The 22,244-nt window shown below is 41.5% G+C and overlaps 1 protein-coding gene across 4 annotated transcripts in view; it reads right to left on the bottom strand.

Moving 5' to 3' along the window:
• The window catches only part of MCC (MCC regulator of WNT signaling pathway), a 223,927-nt gene that overhangs the window by 4,106 nt on the left and 197,577 nt on the right, over positions 1-22,244 (bottom strand). For all 4 annotated transcript variants that reach the window (XM_074856975.1, XM_074856976.1, XM_074856977.1 and 1 more), the window contains 4 exons: positions 19,999-20,233; positions 12,924-13,130; positions 11,879-11,976; positions 537-659 (listed from right to left, as the gene is read on the bottom strand). In XM_074856975.1, coding sequence (XP_074713076.1) covers positions 537-659; positions 11,879-11,976; positions 12,924-13,130; positions 19,999-20,233 — 663 coding nt within the window. The remainder of the gene's footprint in view (positions 1-536; positions 660-11,878; positions 11,977-12,923; positions 13,131-19,998; positions 20,234-22,244) is intronic.

The following is a 22,244-nucleotide window of genomic DNA, read 5'->3' as shown; positions in this document are numbered from 1 at the left end:
AGTAGGAGAGCTTGAGATAGGTACTGCTCCTCACCATAAGGACTTTCAAGTATAATTTATTAATGAAATCTATATTGTGAGTGATAGGCTCCTTGCAGGAAGGGCAGCTACAGTCCACCATATTCTCAGTCCATTCAAACCCAGTGCCAGTAAAATCTACTGAGTGAGCAATAAAATTTAAGTGTGATTACCAAAGCCAGTTTATTAATAAAAAGGCTGGAGCCAAAGAAAGGGGAGCAATTTGAAACAAAGTAACATTCATAAATTTTATCAGAGGTTTTTGTTTGTTTTAATAATGCAATTGCTAGTAACTCGGTTAAGATTAACCCATTTCCCCCACTGTTCTTAGCTATGTAGTTTTCAGTGTCCTACATGGGAGGTATAGACCTCCCCCATCTCTAACTATAAAGAGTCAACATGTGTGAACGCAAGAATCCAGAAACTGATCATTAGGTAGGGAGAGGATTACAGTGCATTATCAGAACAGGAAAAAAAAATAAATCAGTGGTGCATCTGTCTGCTGGTAGATCCTTTACCTGTTTGCCCTTTTAAGGTCATTAACAAATTCTGCAGACTGCTGATGTCTAATTTCACTGCTCTTCGTGAGTCTCTCCAAAGCACTCACTAACTCTTGCACTCTAGCTTTCAGTTTCTTCTCCCTAAATCAGGAGAAAAGGAGAAAACTATTTTCAAAACAGAAATATGCCTTCAGCTTGCAAGTGCATCAATGGTTGTCCTGCGCGGGGTGACAGGCTGAAATATTTTCCTTACTACTACTTGGAAAATATAGGAGGTAGTTCTTACATTAAACTTTTCCACAGATTGGCTTTTATAACATTCACCATTTTAGAATATAGGATCAAAGATGCAGCAGACAAAAGAGAAAACAACTTCTCTGGTGGATCATGGTATTTTATGTATTCAATCACACTAAGAAATAATCACAAAGATACATAAATAAAAATTTAAGAATACCTGGCACATGCCACCTACTGTGTCTTGAATGAGATACCAAAGAAAACTACCAAGGAAAATCAAACATCATGGTAATCATATAAGAATTTTAATTAAAAATAGCATAGCAGGATTGCCGTTAAAGATAATTTACTAAACAAATTTCTTTTTACTTAGAAATTACTATAGAATCATAGTATAGTTTAGATTGGAAGGAGCCTTTAAAGGTCATTAGCCCAACCCCCCTGCCATGGGCAGGGACATCTTCAACTAGATCAGGTTGCTCAGAGCCCCGTCCAACCTGGCCTTGAATGTTTCCAGGGATGGGGCAGCTACCACATCTCTGGGCAACCTGTTCCAGTGTTTCACCACTCTCAGAGCAATTCCACTGACTTCAGTTACCGCCTCAAATTTACCAGATTAATTTATACTGCAGTCTGTATTACAATAGATCACTAGGTTTTCTTAGGAGCCAGTGGGAAACAGAAAAAGTTAAGAATGAGAGAGGGGAGTACAGACAGAAAAGGGCAAGCATGAGATATACAGAAGAATAGAGAGCACAGGGATTTTCTTCTATGAGGTACTCTTTCTTTCAAGTAAGCCATAGTAGTGAGGTTTAAAATGCTAATATAGTTACCAATACTTACTTACCAATTATGAACCAAAACCTAATTACACGAAGTGTGCCAAAATGGAAGTAAGGTACCAAATAATACTTCTATGTTACAAATGTCTCTATAAGGGAAAGTAAAAGTGAACAAGGCAGAAGTTCTGGGGAGAAGTAAGCATTACAGCTCGGGTTTAAGCTGGCTTTAAAATGCATTTCCCAGTGCAGGCAAGCAAGTGGCATGAGGCAGGTGCTTCTTCCCGGGGAGCTCCCTGCTGCAGAGCCAACGGGTGCCCACAACCCGCTCCTATACAGACATGGGACTGTCCCACCTCTTGTGCACAGGTGCTGATGTGGAGACCCAGGAGCCTTTCTCTGTGATCCATCCTCATAGCATAGACAGCCCATAGAGGAAAACATCAGATTTGAAAATAAAAAAATGGGGTATAAGAATGACATGGAGGTGGGCTAAACTGGGACAAAGTTAGATTTTGTAGTGTTGAACCTTACACTTGGGAACTTTGAATGTATGGAGACATCTGTCTGTGCTTTGCTGCCTAGAACTGCTTTGCAGTGATTTGCCTTTCCCTCCTGTTCTTGTTGCAGTGCTGCTGAGTAAACTGGATTTCAACTCAATAACAAGCCTACCACTAGCTCCCACGTAAGCCCACCAAACCCCACCAGAATCAATAACCTAAAGTTTTTGAAAGCTTCCCCAGCTCTGCACAGATCGCACGGATGCTCCTCAAGTCCCAGGTCACAAGCCTGCAGTTCCGAGGCTGGCCTGGCAACGGCAGCATTTTATAACCAGTCACAAGGATAGCACGTGGTATGTTTCACTGTGCCCGGCTTCAGCAACAGAAGGGCTTTCACAAAGTCAGCCGGGGAAATATTCCAAGTTAGCAGTTTATCCCAACACATTGCAGACGCTGGTTTACTGGCCAAATTAAAAAGGACATAAGAGGGGCCTTGTTGATGAAAAATCATCAGTATTCTTTACGTGTCCTTTCGCTGAAGTAACATACTCTCATTTTCAAATTACGCAATCTTTTTCCGTAGCTGTTAAAAGCTCACTGCCATCCATACCAAATATAATTTTTTTTTTATCCTATCTTAGCAGTCAGAAAGACTCAGCAAGCCTACAGTCAAAACCTGCGCTCTTCAAAGAAAACAGGAAGAAAAAACCCTCCAGTTTTTACTTGCAGTGGAAGATAAATAAAGGATCAGACCTGGCAGAGGCCAGACCCGTTACCTAATGTGTGTGTGGCACTACTGATATGACAGAACAGACTAGGGTAAATTTGGTGCTTGTCTGCTCCAAAGGACACCACAGCCAGAGAGAGGCTCTTGTGAAGACTCAGTAGCACCGTGCCCAGGACTGCGACCTAGCATGAACAGCAAGTTTAAAGAATAAACATTCAGAGTATTTGAATGGGGAGAGAAGACTAAAAATCATGTGAGGTTTATTTAATATTATGTGCAAGAAAAAGTATAGCTGTGAAAACACTGCACACAGTCCCATGGGAAAGAACCCTGCAGAGCCAGAGTTTACTGCAGCTGAAGTCCTTAAGGCACCTGCTGTAACAAAAGTAACAAAAGCTGCACGGAAAAGAAACACAGTGGAAAGACTTGGAGGAACTTGTCATGCATGGTAAAGTTTGGTTGCCATGGTGACTGTTACCTGATAAAACCATTACATCACGTTTTGTTCGGTTTTGCATTTACACCTTTCAACCAGTCAGTTCAGTCAGAACTCAGCTAAACATCAAGACATATTTCTTTTCATTTGGCCTATAACATCCTTGTCTTGCTGCTTGCCAAAGATACAGCAGAGTGGTAAGCACCCTGGGCCTCCAGAGGCTAGTTAAACAACTTTCAGATGCCAGTTCTGATCCATCTAGCTAAATAGGTAACAGTGGGTAATCCTTCAATCTATAGATGCCTCAAATTTACATTTATACCAGTGAAACGCATGTATTCCCTGAGCTGAAAAGACCCACACAGTTCTTTTGGCTCATCTTGATGTCTTGAGGTCAGTGAAAACAGCATTAGCTAGAGCCTACTGCCACCTTAATCTCAGAGAAAGCAATGGGCAGTTTGATTGCATGTGCTAAATGTTCCAAAACACACAGGGATCGACTTTTACGCTTACCGTTCCTGATTTAAAACATGCCTATCTAAGTATCTTTACTCCAAGAGGCATTTCACAGGACAAGTAACACTTGTTAGTGTTGACAGACATAGCAGCAACAGTAAAGGCACAGTGAATACCTTTAGTCTAGAAAATGGAGATGCAGATATACTTGATTAATGACTATTACATGCAAAAAACATGTAAGGTTTTCCCAGAGTGCTGCACCTTCTATTTTAGTAGCAGATGAGAGACCTCAGAGCTGTACCTTACTGGCTGGCCAGCAAATGTTCTATCCCTCTGTAAAAATCCCATGCCTTGTAATATTAACTCTTGCCACTTCTCTCCATTTCTATCACTAATTACCTCAGTTTGGACAGCAAGAATTGTCCTTATTTGTGTCTCTCCAAAACGGATTGCTTAGTTGGGCAGTGCAGTGATAATGAATCCTGAGATGCCATTTGTATTCCTTTAATGCATTACAAGGTTAGCTGTCTTTATGGGATTTCTAGCACCACTTTGTTTTCCTGATTGCTATTATAAATCAGCAGGATACGAAGAATCAACCACTACAGGCTTAATAAGACAGAACATTTTAAAACAATAGTCATAGTCATATGCAGCATTTTTCCAGGATGAAAGCGTCAAAGCTGTGAACCAAGGATGGAACTGAATTTGATGCGACAACTATACAAACATCCTCCTGATAGATCACTGTTTGGCTGTAGCATGTCCTTCTGCTGCCAGTCAGTCTTCCAGAGTCTGAAGAGCAAACTCACACAGAAGCTTACAGGCCAAACTCACACTGCTATCATGCCTCAGGGCATGTAACACAGACCAATATGGATCCTGAGAAAGCATTTGTGTATATTTGGATGGGAAGAGGGAAGGAGAAGCAAAAATTTTTAGGAGAACACAATTTTTGTGAGCTCCAAGTCACAAGTCAATTGGACCACACAAGTCAGAACAGCTTTTGCTCCCAACAGTTCGTCTTCCAAATGGCTACTGCTGCTGGAGCTGCGAACACAATCATGGCACCATGCGCACAAAGGGAAAATGAGCACATATTCCCAGAAGAGGGAATAAGCTTATGATCTGAGGGCATGGCTCACTTCCAACACAGGGGCTCTGCTGCAGGGCACTCGAGAAGTCAGCTAGGGAAATCCCTGACTGCTCCCTTTCCAAGGAAAAGTTCGAAATAAGTGTATTCAGAGGCCTACAGCCTACTCCAACATCCACTAAAAACACTATTTTCAGTGAAATGCCTAGTATGCTGGTGACAAAGACTTTTGTTTTGTCTTTTCACAATCAAAACACTCAGTGGGCAGTTGCTAAGTGGTTTTCAAGGGCTTTTTGTTTCAGACTTACAGGATGGTTTGAATAGGAAAGCAAGTGGACAGGGCAAAACATTTTCTCTGGTTTCAAGGCTACAGTTGCAGAGAGCGGGGAATTCTGCCAGAGCCATAAAGGAAACTATATAATATTGGGCACGTTTTCTGCAGTTTCTGTCAATTTGGTCTCCACACAATGACACCATATTTGGCCCAGAATAATGTAAGCAAGGTCTTGTGCATCTTTTATTTTCCTTCCTGTCTGGGCTTTTCCAGACACGTTCAGGTTTCATATGCCAGAAGTCTTCCCAGGTGGATTTTCCTGCCCCTGGTCATTTCACTGAGAATTCCCCAGTGCTGCCAACAGGGAGCTGCTCTTCCCTGGCACACAGAAAGTTGATTTTTCAGCCCCTGGCTTGGAGTGTACCCGGCTAACTCCCCTTCTGGTGAAAGCACAGTCTATCACCCCTCTCTCCTGGGGTCAAGAGCACCCACAGGTCTTGCCAAATCTGGAGCAAAAGAAGAGTATTGAGCCCTCTCCAAATCAGGAGGTAAGAAAGTTTCCCACAGCTGGGCAGAGGAGTTGGGGGGCCTTCAGGGCCTCATTATCCTACATTTTGCTATCCCTCGGAACATCCTTTCATCCACCAGGGACCATTGCCTGCTACAAGCAGACCTCTTCAGATTCTGGCTCTCCTGTTAAGAGTGGCACCATTAGCTTCAGCTCATCATCTGCCGCTGAGCTTTGCATGCACAAAACCCTGACGCAGCAGTTGGGCAGCCAGCCCGAGGGCACCAAGGCTCAAGGTTTCCTCGGTGTAGGTACCCATACAGGCTGGACAGTCCCCAGGCACGTGGGGTTTGGGGAGGGGAGGGAGGAAAAGCACCTGCATGGCCCCTAGCTTTCTGCATGGTCCCCACTTTGAAGGCGAGGCACACACCTTCCATCCCATACTTTACTCCTAGTCCCTTTCCTAATATCCTCCTGTTGGTTTAAGCCTGGCATGTTCCTTCAATCCCCTCTCTGCCTTTTACAGTTCCAGCTGAACAGGGTGACACGATTTTTTTTCCTAGGCATTTGACTGCTCTTCTCTCAGGAGGTAACAGCTGGACATTTAAAAGGAATGGAGATAAATTCTCTTTTTATCAGTAGTTTAGCCTAACATCTTATGTCAGACTGGCATGCAGAATCCCCAAGCCAATTCAAATGCATGCCTTCCTCACTGGTGTGGGTTGGCCTGCTAAGGAAAACAACTAATAGAACTTTTTAAAGAGGCAACAAAACAACACTACAAAAATGCCAAAAGAGTCTTGAAATCACCCTCTTCAAATGCCACATCTTCCTGTCTCGTCTCCTCAGGCATCAGAGGGCTTGAGAATACCCATGCTGCCTGCTACCTGTGCAAAGGTAGCCTTTTCTGATCACAGAGAAGACAGAGAGTGCTTTAAAAAACACTTTGCTGGTGTAGGATACTGAACTGCTTTTTTTCTGATTGTCAGATGCTTATAGCAGATCTCAAAAACCAGACAGTACCACAGGCGTTATACCACCAGCAGTGGGGAGACAGGCCAGGTGTGGTCCTGGAAACCACAGACTAGCAGCAAAAAGGGAAAACAGGCCTGGAGGGAGGCAGCAGCACACCTGCTGCACTCACTGCTCAAACCTCCCACCCAGCTCTGCCAGCCCAGCCTGGAAGGTCTCTAGACCTGGAGCTATTTGGAGCTCCCTGTGATGATTATATCCAAGTACACAGCAGCTCGGCAGTTCAGATAACCATGCAGTGGTAAGGAGAGCTACTTATTCCATGACAAAAACCGAGAAAAAGACAAATGACAGTTATCTGTGATGCATAGCTACCAGAGGCACTTCTGAGGAAACTGTCCCTTATATCACCATGAGTCATTTCTCTGCTTACCAGAAGGTTTCTCCCAGTGGGGCTCTCCAGGGGGATTTCCAGAGACAGGCCATGCCTCCTGAACCCCTCACACAGCCAAGGGAAATCATGGCAGAGACTGCAGAGTCATAAAAAGGACAGAGATCACTGAAATTTGCAATCCATGCCAGTGTCTGGTTTTCAAATGTTTGAGTTGTGTATCTCCCCATTTAATGGATGCGATAATGAGAGAACAGAAATAAGCAAATGTAACTGACAAAAAAGCAGCTTACAATGCACTGGAAAAACTCATCAGTAGCTTCTGAATGCCAACCCTTGCCTCTCTCCCCCCAGTTTTATCCACTGTATGTTCGTCCTGTACTTTGGCCAACAGAAAGAGGATTTTCCTGATTCAATTCTTAAGAGCCATTTAAAATCTGAATCATTACAACATGATGTGTTTAGGCATTTCTCTTTCCATTTCCAAGACAGCCTTACTGATGGTCAAGATAGGCCTGAATTTCATAGATGCTTCTACCTACTCCTGGATCCCGCTATCATGAAAATAAGGGTTGCCCTTTAAAATATGCTGAGCTAAGCTGTCATCACATGGAAGTTTGGGGAAGTTTAAAATAAAGGAAGGTAGTTTGATTTATCTCTGCCTGACACTGTGTCAGGAAATAGTTACTGTCGTGCCTTGGCACAGCTTTCTGTTGAAATGGTTGCTCTCTCAAAACAAGAGTTTAACACAACAAAGGGTTGTGGTCTTTGAACAGGCATAAGGACCTCAGATTGCAAAGAACATTACAGTGTCTCAGTAGACACATGGAAGCTACTGCAATAGGATGAATTTTCTATGTCCAACTAAAATACCTGCAGTTTCCACTTCCAGAGAGGCAGGACCATAGCTCTGTGCTAAATGTACTTTTTGGTGAGAAAGAGAACTGTTTGCCAGCCCTACCGATTACAACCCTTTTCCCTCTCCATGGCAACTTCCCAGTTGATAGCATCACTTACTAGGTTATCTCTCAGTTCAGAAGTCATCAAACATGGTAAATATATAACCTCTTTGTTGTGTTGCCGGATGAAAAGTCACTCTTTTGTGAGAGAGATACTGAAAACATGTCTAGACTGACGAAATTCATGTAGCTTGGGCCTATTGTCCAAACCTTAGCACTTCACCCTGCACAGCCATCAGAGACCATAATTTTGTGCCAACTGATGACCCAGCTGAGGTCTGAACAGTCAGCCTAGTTGCAAAATGTCATGTCTGCTATGGCTCTTACCTAGTACTGTCAGATCCTACCTGCACAAATATTTTAATGCTTATAAAGGATTCTCTAAATACATACAGAAAATACAACACTATGCAGACAGAAAAGCTATCAGCAACTGGAAATACAGGGAGAGACTGCAGGAAGACCTCAACAATCAAAGTATTTCTAATAAGGCCTGGGGAGAGGTAGAAGTTTCAGCCTTGCCAGCTTGGCCATTTTTCACAGAATGAAAGAACTTAGCAGAAAAGAAGAAAAGATTAGTTGTATCACCATTATTACCACCCTGCTAAAGCAAGAGCATTTCTTATCTGGAATTCTTTTTACTGCCTCCTTTCTGCCATGTCTAATGCATTTATAATGTGGTATGTGCCTGCTAAGTCATAAACTCATAGAAGTTATCTACAGCATTCCCTTCTTCTGCCACAGCAGAGCAGAACACACCAGCAAGGAATATCTAATTTTAAGGTCTCCCTCAGAGACTGTGTAATGTGCCTGATTTTGTGGTTATTCAACCAGATCCTCTCTCATAAAACTGGCCACTGGCACAATCATCGAGGTGTCAGCGCCAGGCCATGAGGTTGCTGGGAATACATTTATGTCCTCCCAAGAATACAGTATTTCCTGACAACAAGCTCATTTACAGATGTGTCAAACTCAAGACAAAACTCAAGAGGCTTCATGTTTATTGAAACTTTCCATCATTACATCAATAAAGGAGAGAGGGGAAAACAAAATTGCTAAAGACTCTGGCAGAAAGTATTGATGCTTGGCTGGAACAGTATGTGTCTCTAAATCAGTGGCCTCAGCCTGCAATACCAGAAATTTGGTAACCTAGACGTAACTTTTACAACATGGAACTTGTAAATAATTTACATTTCTACTAGTTAGCATAGTGGTCATGGAAAAGAAATGCGATTTCCATGGGAAGCCCATAAGATGGGCTTTAAAGCTGAACACTGTTATGGGAAACCCTGAGGCCTACAAAACAAATACGTTGTGAAATAATAAATGAAGAATTGCTCCTGCCTTGAATTTCTGCTGATGGGCACTACCAGTGGCAACTCAGGGAGCTTTGCAACATGCTGCTGGATTCCAGATTTATGAGGAAATCCACATCTGCAGAGAGAAGATAGGCAACCTCTGTGGATGAAACTGTTCTGCTGCAAAGCCATTTGCGGACTATGAACAAATAAATGCTTCCAAACCACACCAAAATCCAAACTGTAACTGCATCCTGCTGTTCTATTTGGGTTTCCTTCTATTTCAGTTAACTGAGAAGAACCTGACAGTTCTGCAGCAACAGAAGGACAGAATGGGAAAGCAGCAGAGGGGGGAGCTGCCAGGGCTTTTGTCTCTGTGAAGACAGGATGGGGAGGGGGCAGCAAGCAGGGTTGCTGATTGATATCACAGTCTCTGACAAACAGAAAGACTCAAAAGCAAATCTATTTTTGTCCCTGTCCTTGCAGCTGCTGTCCCCTGCACCAGTGTCTACTGTCTGGAGTAACAACAGAGAGGTCCAATTGCTGGACATATGCACTAACTGCAGGCAGCCCTGAAATTCTCCTGAACATTGGCATTTAAATATTGCCTCTAGATCAGATTCAGTGTGCAACATTCATGGGTTTCACATGTCCCTCCTGCCCTCCAGCAAACACAGTTACTGGGCAATGTATTTTTTATTTTGAATTCTGGTCCTGCTTCTTGGGTGAGTGAGAAGGGTGCTAGGGGGAGCCACCAGAATGTCTCCTGGTTCACACACAGTGCCAGCACTTACTTTCCCATACGTGTGGGAAAATTGAGGGATTGGCACATGTTAAGTGCAAAAAGAGTTAAATCCACTTTGCCCTTAAAGACATCATGGCCACTTCAGACCATTCTGCATTGCCATAGCACTTGAAAAGAGGAAAACGCACCTTGATTATTTTTAAAACTCTTTTGTGGATCCACGATGGTATAAATTTTATTGTGATATCTGAGGGTTCATTTATCCAGGACGGCAGTTAGGAACTGCTGGTATTTTTTAGCATAGCTATGGCTAAACAGGTTGCAGTAAGCTTTCTCCATGTGCTAGACAGACCTTCTGCCAACTTTCAGAGAGAAGACTTCAGGATAAGGAGACTAAGCATTCAGCCTGATTTGGCTACCACACTGATTAGGGAGAAAAATACCGTGTCCACACAGCTCGCGGGAAATGTGCTTGAGCGCCACTGGCAGTAGCAATCACATTTAGTACAGTCGTATTTCCATTACAGAGGGTCTTCACTCCAAAATTTATGTATGACTTAATTCGATTATTTTTCTTCCCCAGTTCTGCCTGACAAACTGTACTTGCTAGGCCCCTGGCTGGAAATCCATGCTAATCAACTTACCGCCTGGTAGATAAAGCAAAGGTTTTTTCCCTGTGTTGTCAGCAAACCACATTTCATGACTATACTCAAGCCTCTGCTAACTAAGGTCACTGGCACCTTTTCAAAATCCAGGAGCAAGTTACAAGAACAGGAAAAAGCTGCAGCTTGAGCAAAGACAGAAAATGCCAGCGGAGGAGCTGCTTGCACCGGCACTGGAGTGTGGGGGGTATGGGGGAGGCCAATGGCTCTATGTGATGTTTATGCAAATGGATTTGTTGATGGATTTTATCCTCCCACACTCAAATGACAGTTTTGATTATTTTAACTACAGAATTTTGTTTCCTGCATCAAGCAAACTAAATACTCAGCAACTGCCAGACTATTAAGCAAATGGTATGAGATGTATTGATTCTGCAGCGGTAACAATTTTACATTTTTACACAGGCTTAAGTGTCACTAGGCACACTAAAAGTTGCACCTATGAAAAAAACACTTCAGGAATGGAACACCACAGCTGCCCGAGAGGCCATTCCATCAGGAAAGAGGGTGCAAACACCAGAAAAGCAAAATACACTCTTCCCAGCCAAAATTCTTAGTAGCATAGTTCTAAACACAATAACCAGATAAGATATTAGGTAGCCATGTCTTAGAAAACGTGGAACAACTATGGAAACAGTGAATATCCTTGTCATGAAGTTTACCACATACCTGGTGCAGTGAAAAGTGCTGCACAAAGAACTATCCAGTTAATATATAGCTGTACTGAAAGCTTTGGCTTAAAACCTGGCTGTTGATAAAAGCAGTTTGTCGAGACATCAATTTTCTCTCTAGTTGAAAATCTAATGCTTTACACGTCATCTGTAATTGAACTGTGGCTCTACTTACATATTCAGGAGGCAAATGCGCATCTCAGTCATCAGAATCACTGCAATTCCCATCCCTGTAATTCCTACCCAAATTCTAATCTGCGACTAACCCTCTTAACCAAAGATCACACTTCAAATCTTGTGTTCACTAAAGGTTCTCTGCATGTCCTCAAGCAATTCACGTCACTGTTTTGTGTCTCATATTCTTGCCTGAATACGGACATTCCTGACATTGTGAGGGTTTCTTAGGGATACAGTTAATCTGAATTTTAGAGAACCTCAAGGAGAATGGAGCAGAGTACCATGTGAGGACTTTCATCAACTGAAGAACAACAGCAAAGAGAGGGGAAGATCAGAAGAACTTTGATCCTTACAGGAAAAATCTGTGATCACTCTTAAAATCACATGAGGGTAAGAGCGAAGGCTCAGAACTAAACCTCACCCTGGACCTACAGAACAAGTCATGTTTCTGGTGAAGGAAGCTGCTTACCGCCTGAGTGCGTTTGTCAGTTCAGCAGTCAGTTCACTCTCATCGTACGGTCTCAGCTCAGCTAGTGTTAATGGTGTTGCGGTGCCATCACTGCATTCCTGAGAAATGAGGAAAGGCCATCTAATTTGAAGTTACTTACCAGCTTAATGGGAAAACTCTGAAAACCTGAAGTAGTTCACAGCTACTTTTAAAATGGAAGTGAAATAAACATCATAATGTCACAACAACATGGCAGTGTATCAACATACCAAGAAATGGACTAACAGAGTAACACTTTGCAAATCCTTCTAAATGTTTCCTAAGTCACCACAGCTCACTGATTTGCAGAATTCTGCTACAGAGTGCGTAACTGCTGGTGCCTTATATTACTTTCTGACACCACACTTGAAACAAAGAAGCACTGGATCAAACCACTCAGAAACAAATAAGAAAGACAGTTCTACACTAGTTCTGGATTTTGTTTTTAAATGTATTACTGAGGTCTTGTGGGGACACAGCACTGAAATAACAGGATTAAAGCTTTTCCAGGTATCACTATTTCTTCATGCAAATTATTAAAGTAAAGGTAGAAATCTGTTTGTTTTCCATTATACTAAGGGGGGAAAAGTCTTCATTCTCAAATCATTACAAACTGTTAGACTTGGAAGAGCCTGACATTACATTGCTCTAACTGCTTCATTGAAATAAGCTCTATTTTTTCATATTTTGTGTTTGGAGTAGGGGGAGGACAGCATTTTGCTTAGCCTCACTGCTTCCAGTGAGTGGCAACAGGCAAGACATACATCTTCAACCACAGAAGCTTGTATGTTTGGCAAGAATAGCTTTGTTGTACTCCTCCCCAAACTGACAACCTTATTTTAGCCCAGGCTTAACAGTAATTCTGCAAAGTCTTCACAACTCACAGCATGGAAAGAACCACCTAACAACTGGAAAAAAGAGGTACATATTGACAAAGGAGAATGATTAACATGCTGAAGACTGCTGTAGAGAGGGGAGGTGTACAATAAATCATGTTTACGCTGATTTTGGAAACCTGACTCCTGACCTTGCCCAATTTGTCTTTGCTTCCGCTGCTGGTTGAGCTGAGAGACCTCATTCTCTGCTCTTTATGCTCTTCCACTTCAGACTTCAAGTGCTCAATATGGACGAGGTACGCCTGTTCCTGGGCCTCTCGCGTGCTCAGTTTCAATTCCAATGCCTTCTTCTCCTTCTCTAGCAAGTAAAGCTGTGCCTTGAGCTCTGCCATCTCCTCCTGTTGAAGAAACATTATCAGCATGCTGCTTCACAGGAATACATACCTAAAGGAAAATGAGGTTAAACAAGGTTTTCATCCACTCCTATTACTTGAGTGTTCTTTCTGTGCAGAACACTATCAGCATCCAGAAGACTTTTTATAATCACATAGTATATTTGTCAAAAGACTAGTATAACTTGAGACTAAGTATGATGAGCTGTGCCATCCCTTTATCAGCCTCAGAAACAAGCTCAGAGGCAAGACAGCAACTAACGTGGTGCTGAAACTGGAGTATCAGGGATCTGAGCGGGTTGCCACAGCTGCTGAAATTGCTTTGGTTCTACCTTACCCTTCAGAGACCATTGCCCTATAAACAGGAGTGTCTTGACTTTCTTGTCAATGCCAGATTCCAGTTTCTTATTGATACATAAGAATTAGAGTTGGTTTACCTCATTAAAGTGGAGTAGGTTTGAGGGACTAGGACAGCAAACACTGATCACATATTCCTGCCTCATAATACCAGCCTCTGTGGTAGAACGAGATAGTCAAAAAGGGCAACTGGGTATAGCACCATTAGGTGTCCATTTTTGATTTCCCTCTGCTAGAGGGCCAGAATCCCAACTATAAACAACTGGAGGCTAACAAAATTGCACTCACTTACAGTCTTCCATAAATATGATCCACTGAAGATCTGGATCCACTGGTACCTCACAGAAAGAACTCAACTCTGAGAGCTAGTTCTTTTGTGTAGTTCTTCTGTCACTCTGATTATTTATGACAGGGCTGTCAACTATTGTAACACAACAACTGCTATTTGGGGAGAGACCTCTGCTTTAACATCTGCTCTGACAGTGGCTGGGCAGAAGTGTAAGAACATGGCATGAGTGCAGTGACCCTTCTTTCAGCACTTGCTCCCAGCCTCCCATGAAAAGCAGCTGGTAACCTGAACCAGAAGGCTTTTTGTGTTTGACAACATTTCAGAAGTTTCTTCCATGAAATGTTTAGTTATTTTCTGAACCCAGGAAAAGCCAGCACCCACAAAACATTTAACAAGACAGTCCTAAAACATAATTTACATTATGTGTTAAAAAACCACCAAACAAAAAACTGCTGAAACAAAAAAAACCAACCCAAGCCAGAATCATGTTCTCACTGTTGACCTTGCCGTGCCCTAAGTCACCTTGTGTGTGAACACTGAGTTCATGAAGCCCTCTTCTGTATTACAGTTCAGTCCTAGACTTGTTCACTGTGCAAACACCTCTGAAAGATAAAAGTTTCTTGTTGCGTGGCCAGCCTCGGAACAAATCACTATTTTTAAACAAAAAACCATATTCTAGTCACAAAAATATCAAAAGTATCTTACCTCATCCTTCAAAAATAACGTTCTTTGTATTCTATCCATTATTAACAAAGATCATACAAACACAAATCTTAGCACATATTTAGACTAACTTTTTGTGTAGAAGAGAATCCACATTCCTACCAAAAATTTGCTGTCTGGATCACAGCAGTGATCACAGATGTAGCAGTGCACACAGGTGTAGCAGAGTTAGAACCAGCATATAGTAATCACAGGTAATCACTGGCTTATTCAGAATCGCCAACCATGCAAAACTAAAATCCATATACTAAAACACCCTCAGGCTTGGAAAGGTTTGTATGAGATTTAAAATCATTCATTTATTCATATACTTGTTTGTGAACTGAAGGTTAGAAGCACATTCAGTTCTATTCAATGTGGCTTACAGAAATTCAGTTGTTAGGCAAACTTACCACTAATTTCTTCTGTAAATGGTAAAAACGTAAATAATACTGATAAATAATGATGAGGAAATTTAGTTATATGAGTTGAACTAGATTGTCTGGTATACTTAAGTGTATGCATTTAGCTTCTTAAGTCTCTGTTTCTAAAGCCAATAATCTACTTAGCCTGTTTAGTGAAGGCTGAGAAGTAATTTGAGCAGAGTATTTTGGCACTTATGTGAATAGAAGATACTCTTGACAGAGGGCTATCTATGTGGGAAAGTAATGACAAGATCTTCCCAGCTAGGCAAATTCAGCCTAGAAATAAGGGACATTTATTTCCTAAAAGAAAAAGGTGAATTTAACCATTGCAACAATGAATCTGTGGAACTGGTATTTCCCATCACCTAAAACTTCTAACTTATGACTGGATGTTTGTTTGTACTACATATCCTAGCTCAAAATAGATTTGAGAATCAATGGTGAACTCCTTTGTTCATGAAGGCAGTAAGCTTAGACCATCATATATGAATTCGCAAGTCTGCACCCTGTCCCAGAAGACATATCATGGACTCCAAAAGCATCCCCCATACATTAGTTTTCTCATGTCAAGACAATGTGACTTTGAAGTAGAAAAGCAAAGACAAAGCAGGGGAAAAGTTGCAGAACTGTCAGCCAGTGTTTTACAGAGGCTCCCAGGGAAGGAACAGGAAGGAATGGAAAGGTTGAAGTTAAAAATTAAAACTACAGTTGAGGATTCTGATATGGACACATACAATCTGTAAGGCAGGGTGGCAACAGTAACATCTCATGTGGGAAAATTTAAGTAGCCCAGGTTTACTTAGAGAGTTAACTAGTCTTTACATATGCAGTAATTTTTTCCATGAAAATATGTTTTCTAAAGATAGCTTCTAAATTTCATTTCAATGACGTGTATATTTATGATCCTTTTTTTTTTTTTTTTCTAATTACAGGATGCTGGTGAAACATTTTGCAGTTTAACATATTTACTTCTTCAGAGTGTGTGCCTAAAGCACAAGCGGCATTTACAAAATGAAACCCTGAAGGAGGAGGTAGCAAGTGGTCACTCTTTCAGTTGATTGCAGAAGACTTATACAACGCAAGCAAATTCACAGTCTTCGAGTACAAAATCTAGCAGTCATTTCAGGACTAATTAACTGAATATTGAGGAATATTTTGTACTTGCAGTCATACTGTAATTCTGAACTTGGGTGAAAACTTGAATGAAAATTAAGCACTTCTGACGCAATATAATCAGAAACACCCAGCATCCTCAAAATTAAAATTTGTGTTGGATGTGGCCATGTCAGAAGAATAAAACAACAAGGACTCTTAGTGACAAAAAGTTCTGAAAGTCATGAAACGGGACTCCACGATGATCACAGTACACAAGGTGGAATATACCAGCCTTCAGAAGTAAAATAAATATCAGAGCAAATAAATGACATGCTCTAGTTAACTGTATTTTACTATATACATCTATAAGAGCATGAAATGCTGTAACAAAGGCGGACAACAGGATTCTTAACATTTTCTGCAAAGACACTGTAGTCTCAAAGCACATTACGAGCAATATCATCACTACCTGTACACAAAAGAGAAAAAATTGTCAGTGTAGAAAGCTGAGACTTATCTAGATTAAGTCTCTTGAAATGCAGAAAGACTGTAAACCAAGAATTATTTACACCCATCAGAAGTAATCTCCTTGCTAACTGGGGCATGACAACAATTGACCTCAAAGCAACACCACTGACTGCTGACAAACTGCAGATAAGAATATATTTGGAAACATGGTTAATTATTGCTTGAAGCAATGAATTGGATTTTACAGAAGTACTGGCGGACCACTAAGTCTTACACTCTGGATTAGTAAAAAAAATAAACACGGCAACAGAGAAACCATCCCCAAACCATCTTTCTATGGATCATTTTCATCAATAATGAAGAACTAATGGTGTAAAGGCATTTTCAGAACATCATCAGTGTAACACATAGATGCAAGAAGCAATATGAGCGATGTGGTGATCAGTTTTCACTGGGAGTCATAAATGAAAGGTGCCAAAAGATACAGCAGAGATTCCAACACAGACACAAGTTTCAGGAAGACAGCAGCAAGTCATAAGACTCAGCAATGCAGGAAATCCTTGAATAACTCAATCAAGTGATCAATAGAGTTCTCTATTCTTAGAGAGGCCAGGAGAGGAGGAAGCAGAACTGACATCCTGGACTTCTAAAGGGCTGACTTTGAATTGTTTAGGCAACTGCTGGACAGGATCCCTTGGGAGATGGTCCTGAAGAGTATAGGGGTCCAGGAAGGCTGGACACTCTTTCAGAAGGAAGTGTTAATGGCTCAGGAGCAGGCTGTCCCCCGGTGCTGTAAGAGAAGCTGACACCAGAGAAGACCATCCTGGCTAAACAGGGAGCTTTGGCTGCAACTCAGGGAGAAAAAGAGAGTTTACGGCCTGTGGAAGAAGGGACTAGCCACTCACAGTGATTACAAAGAGGCTGTGAGGCTATGCAGGGCGGAAATCAGGAGGTCTAAAGCCCAGCTGGAAATTAATCTGTCTTCCGAGGTCAAGGATAACAAGAAATGTTTCTATAAGTATGTCAACAGCAAAAGAAAGACCAGGGAGAGCCTCCATCCCCTGCTAGATGCAGGAGGAAACATGGCAACAAGTGATGAGGAAAAGGCTGAGGTGCTTAATGCCTTCTTTGCCTCAGTCTTTAATAGCAAGAGTAGTTGTACTGAGGGAATCCAGCCTCCTCAGCCAAAAGACAGAGACTGGGAGAATGACCCCCCTGCAATCCAGGAGGAGATAGTCAGTGACCTACTGCATCACATAGACACACACAAGTCTATGGGACCGGATGGGATACACCCGAGGGTGCTGAAGGAGTGGCTGGGGGACCTGAGCAACAACCATAGATACTAATAAGATAGCACATTCTCTTGGGAATAAAGCATGCAAACTGTAGCTGTGCCTTTGTAATTCTTTATGCATAGAAGAAAGCCAGAAGTTTTCAACTTCTGCAGCAGAAGAGCACTTACCAACAAAATCCATTCCAAGCTTTGACAAACTTGAGTTTTCACCATATCCCTTTCAGAAACCTAGGGATTTCCTCCAGTTGTGAATTCCAGCAAAGTACAACAAATTATAATGAATAACAGTACTGTCACTTTTTCTGTACCAGAAAGGACTGAAGGTGACTTCAGCCACCTGTGTAAAATGTGTGTCTACTCCAGTATGAACTGCACACAAACCAATCGAAGAAGAAAAACTTCCTCTTCTTCTACGGATAATTCCTGCAGTGAAAACCCAATGTGCTAGGTCCACCCAAAAGTTATGAGTGGACACCATATGTCAAAAACAAGTTAGATGATCATTTAGTGAACAAAAGGATTACCAGCACTCAAAACTGCCAGAAATTATGATATGCAACTGTTAGTGTTCTTGCCAGGTCAGGGAATGCAACAGCACTAATCAGATGAGATAGCTCTGCAGATTGCCTTTACCAATTTAAAGATAGAGGAAGAATCATGTACAGGAGATTTCAGGGAAGCTCTGGATGCAAAAGAGAAGAAGAAAGTGTGGTATCTGAAATATACATCTAATGATCTATAAATGTCTTCCAGTACATCCTGCATGCTCTAAATATGGAGAATATATTGTTGACCACAATATATTCAAACAACTAACATAACTAAATCCTCTGACTGACAGTAGGCAATCTTTTCTTCTGAACTGCAAATATTGAATGCATTATTGCAAAATTGTATTTGTCATCATGGAAAAGCAGCACCACTAAGAACATAATTATAACTAAGCTACCAGTTAGCCAGCAGTAGCACCTCTGAACAAAAATCTGTACTTTAGAAGCTTATTAAACTATTAGGATTTGCTCTCCCACATGATACCATCATCTGATATACCTGCCATTAGTTGACTAAAACAGGACTCATTAACATGCAGAAATTAAACTTATGTAAACTGAACCAAAACGAGACAACTTCTAAATGCAGACATGCTCTTGTATTGCCTTTTATACGTCCCTATGTTTTAGTTCACCTCTCTAACTACCTGAAAGGACACTGTAGAGACGTTGGTGCTGGTCTCTTCTCACAGGTAATTAGCAATAGAACAAGAGGGAATGGCTTTAAACTGCAACAGGGGAGGTTTAGACTGGACATTAGGAAAAAATTTTTCACAGAAAGAGTGGTCAGACAGTGGAATAGGCTGCCCAGGGAGGTGGTGGAGTCACCATCCCTGGATGTGTTTAAGGGTCATTTGGATGAGATGTTGGGGGATATGGTGTAGGGGAGAACTTTGTAGAGTGGGGCTGATGGTTGGACTCGATGATCCCAAGGGTCTTTTCCAACCTGAATGATTCTGTGATTCTTAAAGTCAATACAGAAGCCAGATTTAAAATTATATAAGCTTCATACCTGGTCAATAAAAGTTAGTTTTTCTAGATCACATCTTTAGAACTGGAAGTATAAACCAGGCTTGAGGGACCAGAGTTTTCCCTGAAAACCTCTTACTGTAAGTCATTACACACTGCATTCTTTGCTCAGGCTCTGAACTGAGCTACAGATTGCAACACAGTGCCTAGAACAGCTCTGGACTTAGACACCAACCATTGGAGAGCATTAGGGATGATAGCTTCTGACAGACCATTCCTCCTGCCATGGCAGTATTAAAAGGAGGCGAATTTGTTCTGCTTCAGTACACAAATATGCAAGATGCATATTTGCAAGCTTGTAAGTAAAGTAATGAATTGTCTCTTCGGGAGTGCTGTATCATGGTTTTGGTCACCCTCAAGCAACTCAGCTGCTGTATCTCTTAAGAGAGTGCATCCGGTTTGTCAAGGAGACCGTTCCAAGTTTAGAGCCACAGATGAAGTCCTCGCCTAATTCAAAACACACATACCTCATCACTGTTACTGCACTGCCTTCTGTCACTTTCTGACTACTGGATTTTCATCCCTTTATTTGGTTCAATAAAGTTACCATTTATTACCCAGTGATCACTATCAAAGCCTCTCGTATGTGTGACTGAGCATGTTTTGTAGCACAGGGGCATTGTTAGCAGCACACTTAGCCTGTTAGATATAAATAAAATACCTTCATTGCCATAAGTTCCTGCATCAAGACCGCATTTTCCAGGTCTAGCCTCTGGCTGTCTCCACGAGGTTTAACATCATAACTAAGGGGATCAATGTGGATGCTTTCCAGCTCCAGCATTGTCAGTTTCACTGCTGCCCTGTCATTTTTCAACTGCTGGATGTAATCCTTCAGCCGCTGCTCATCCTCCTTCGTAAATTCTGTATCGCAACTGCTTGCAGTTGAGCTGGTAGTACTGCAAAGAGAAAGAGCGGTATTAAAAAAACGTCTGGAACAAAATCTATACTCCTACCTTAAACACGCTCCCAATATTTTATCAACAAATCTGAGTCTTACTTAAAAGTTCATAGAAAGGACACACATAGTGTGGACTGGACGTTGCAATGTTCAGAAGATGCAGAGGGGTGTGAAAAATTCAGAAAAAAATTAATACTCTAAGCTGCATGAGAAAATTGTATCATGTGATGAAAACTCTACAAAGTCAGATATTTAGTGACATGTAACAGAATTACTTTTTCTGAAATGGTGTCTTCTGGAACAAGTCTTCTTTTTAATTAAAAAAAAAAAAGCGCTACTTAAGGTTTCTTAGCAATACACTAGCAGGGCAAGCTTCTCTCTGCTCTCAGTGGGTCTTCATCTTCTTTAGGAAGAAGTATCTGCTAAGAAAAAAGAATCGGCCCAGATCTCATTTATCTCTGCTGATGGCGATACCAGCTATCATCTCAAATATTTTTAATGGATGCTTGTAGGAATCAACCTGACTCCATCAATCTGCTGGCAGATTTCAATTCATCTTTCAATTTCAATGCACCTTTCAATTCATGTTAAGGTGTATTCCTTAGTACACTGCCATTCCTTCAGGGCTGGAGGGGTTTAGAACCAACCTATAAGTTAGCAGGATTTTTAATAAAATGTCATCATCAGACATGGCAGTTCTTCTATCTACAGGCATCAAACCCATCAGTCTGCCCCATAAACGTTTACACAGAGATCGCAGAAAGGGAGAACTAATGTCTTAGAGCAAGGTGGCTCAGTGCTGCCTACCCACCTAGATGCATGCCAGTGCTGCAGGGGGCCGAGACCGATACAGCCAAAGCATTCTGGGGCTGAATATAGTTGCAATATCACTAAAAGGAAAATAAAATGCCACGTTGTTTCTATAACCTCACTCAAAGCTGCCTGCTGTCTCCCGAGGTCCTGTAATCAGCTGCTGGGTGAGGGATAAGTCATCCATTAACTGTGCTTGTCTGGAATGCTAGATGATCTCAGTTTTCAACAGGGGAATAAATCACTTTCAGTATCAAATTGCACTGCTGTTCAACATTTTTGTAGGAAGAAAAAAAGCCCCATCCGCTACATGCTGTGAGAGTCAGGATGATGTCCTAAAATATATTATGCATGTGAAAAAGGGGAAGCCTATCAAGATAGGCTTGATTTTTCTCTTTTCTTTTGGTTCTACTTCAGTTAAAGCTACATTGATTTTTAAGTGCCTCAACTAACTGCCAATGTTGCCACATATTCCAAGCACAGCCTTGGAGGAGACGGAGAATTGACAGGTCTACAAAGATTTTTTCAGAATCCTTCCCCCTCATGAAATATCACATTACAGTTCCTTACTATAGTTCTCTGTCAATTTCCCATTATTCCTTCCTTTTCTTAGGGATAATAGGTGCCATATTTACCACAAATGTAAACTGCTCTGTGCTGTTGTTTCCATCCATTTCCATCTTCAGTGAAGCTAAAAACACCTGGTACCTACATTACATAGAAACCCTTTCAGATTGAAACAAGTTTTTGTTCACACTTAGTTCTTCCTAAGAGAACCTCTAAACACTTAATAAATCTTGCTTTACTGAGTTTAGAGATGCCTCTCTGAAGTAGATACTGATATAAAAATCATGGGGATAGACAACATGAGAAATACTTAATTCTGTACTGAAATTATGTTGCAAATTTCCTCAGCATGCAAAGACAGCAATTGCACAGCTTTTCTGGATTAAATGTAAAACATCTGTTGTTGGAGGAAGGACAGATTTTGAAGCCTACACAGGCTTCAAATCTTGGGACACAAAGAGCTCATCTCAGTTTTTGCTTGCAAAGGAAAGAAAACCTAGCTTTCCTGCTGGGAATGAAACCTGAGCAAAAATGCTGAAAGTCTATTGTTAATGTTGTGTTAGACCTTGTACTCACTGGATATTCACAGATTTTGGCTCTTAAAGGTCCATGGCTATGCATGTATATTTTAG

This window comes from Strix uralensis, chromosome Z (assembly GCF_047716275.1).
Source record: "Strix uralensis isolate ZFMK-TIS-50842 chromosome Z, bStrUra1, whole genome shotgun sequence".
NCBI classification, from domain to species: Eukaryota; Metazoa; Chordata; class Aves; order Strigiformes; family Strigidae; genus Strix; species Strix uralensis.
This window is presented reverse-complemented; position numbering and strand designations above follow the sequence as displayed.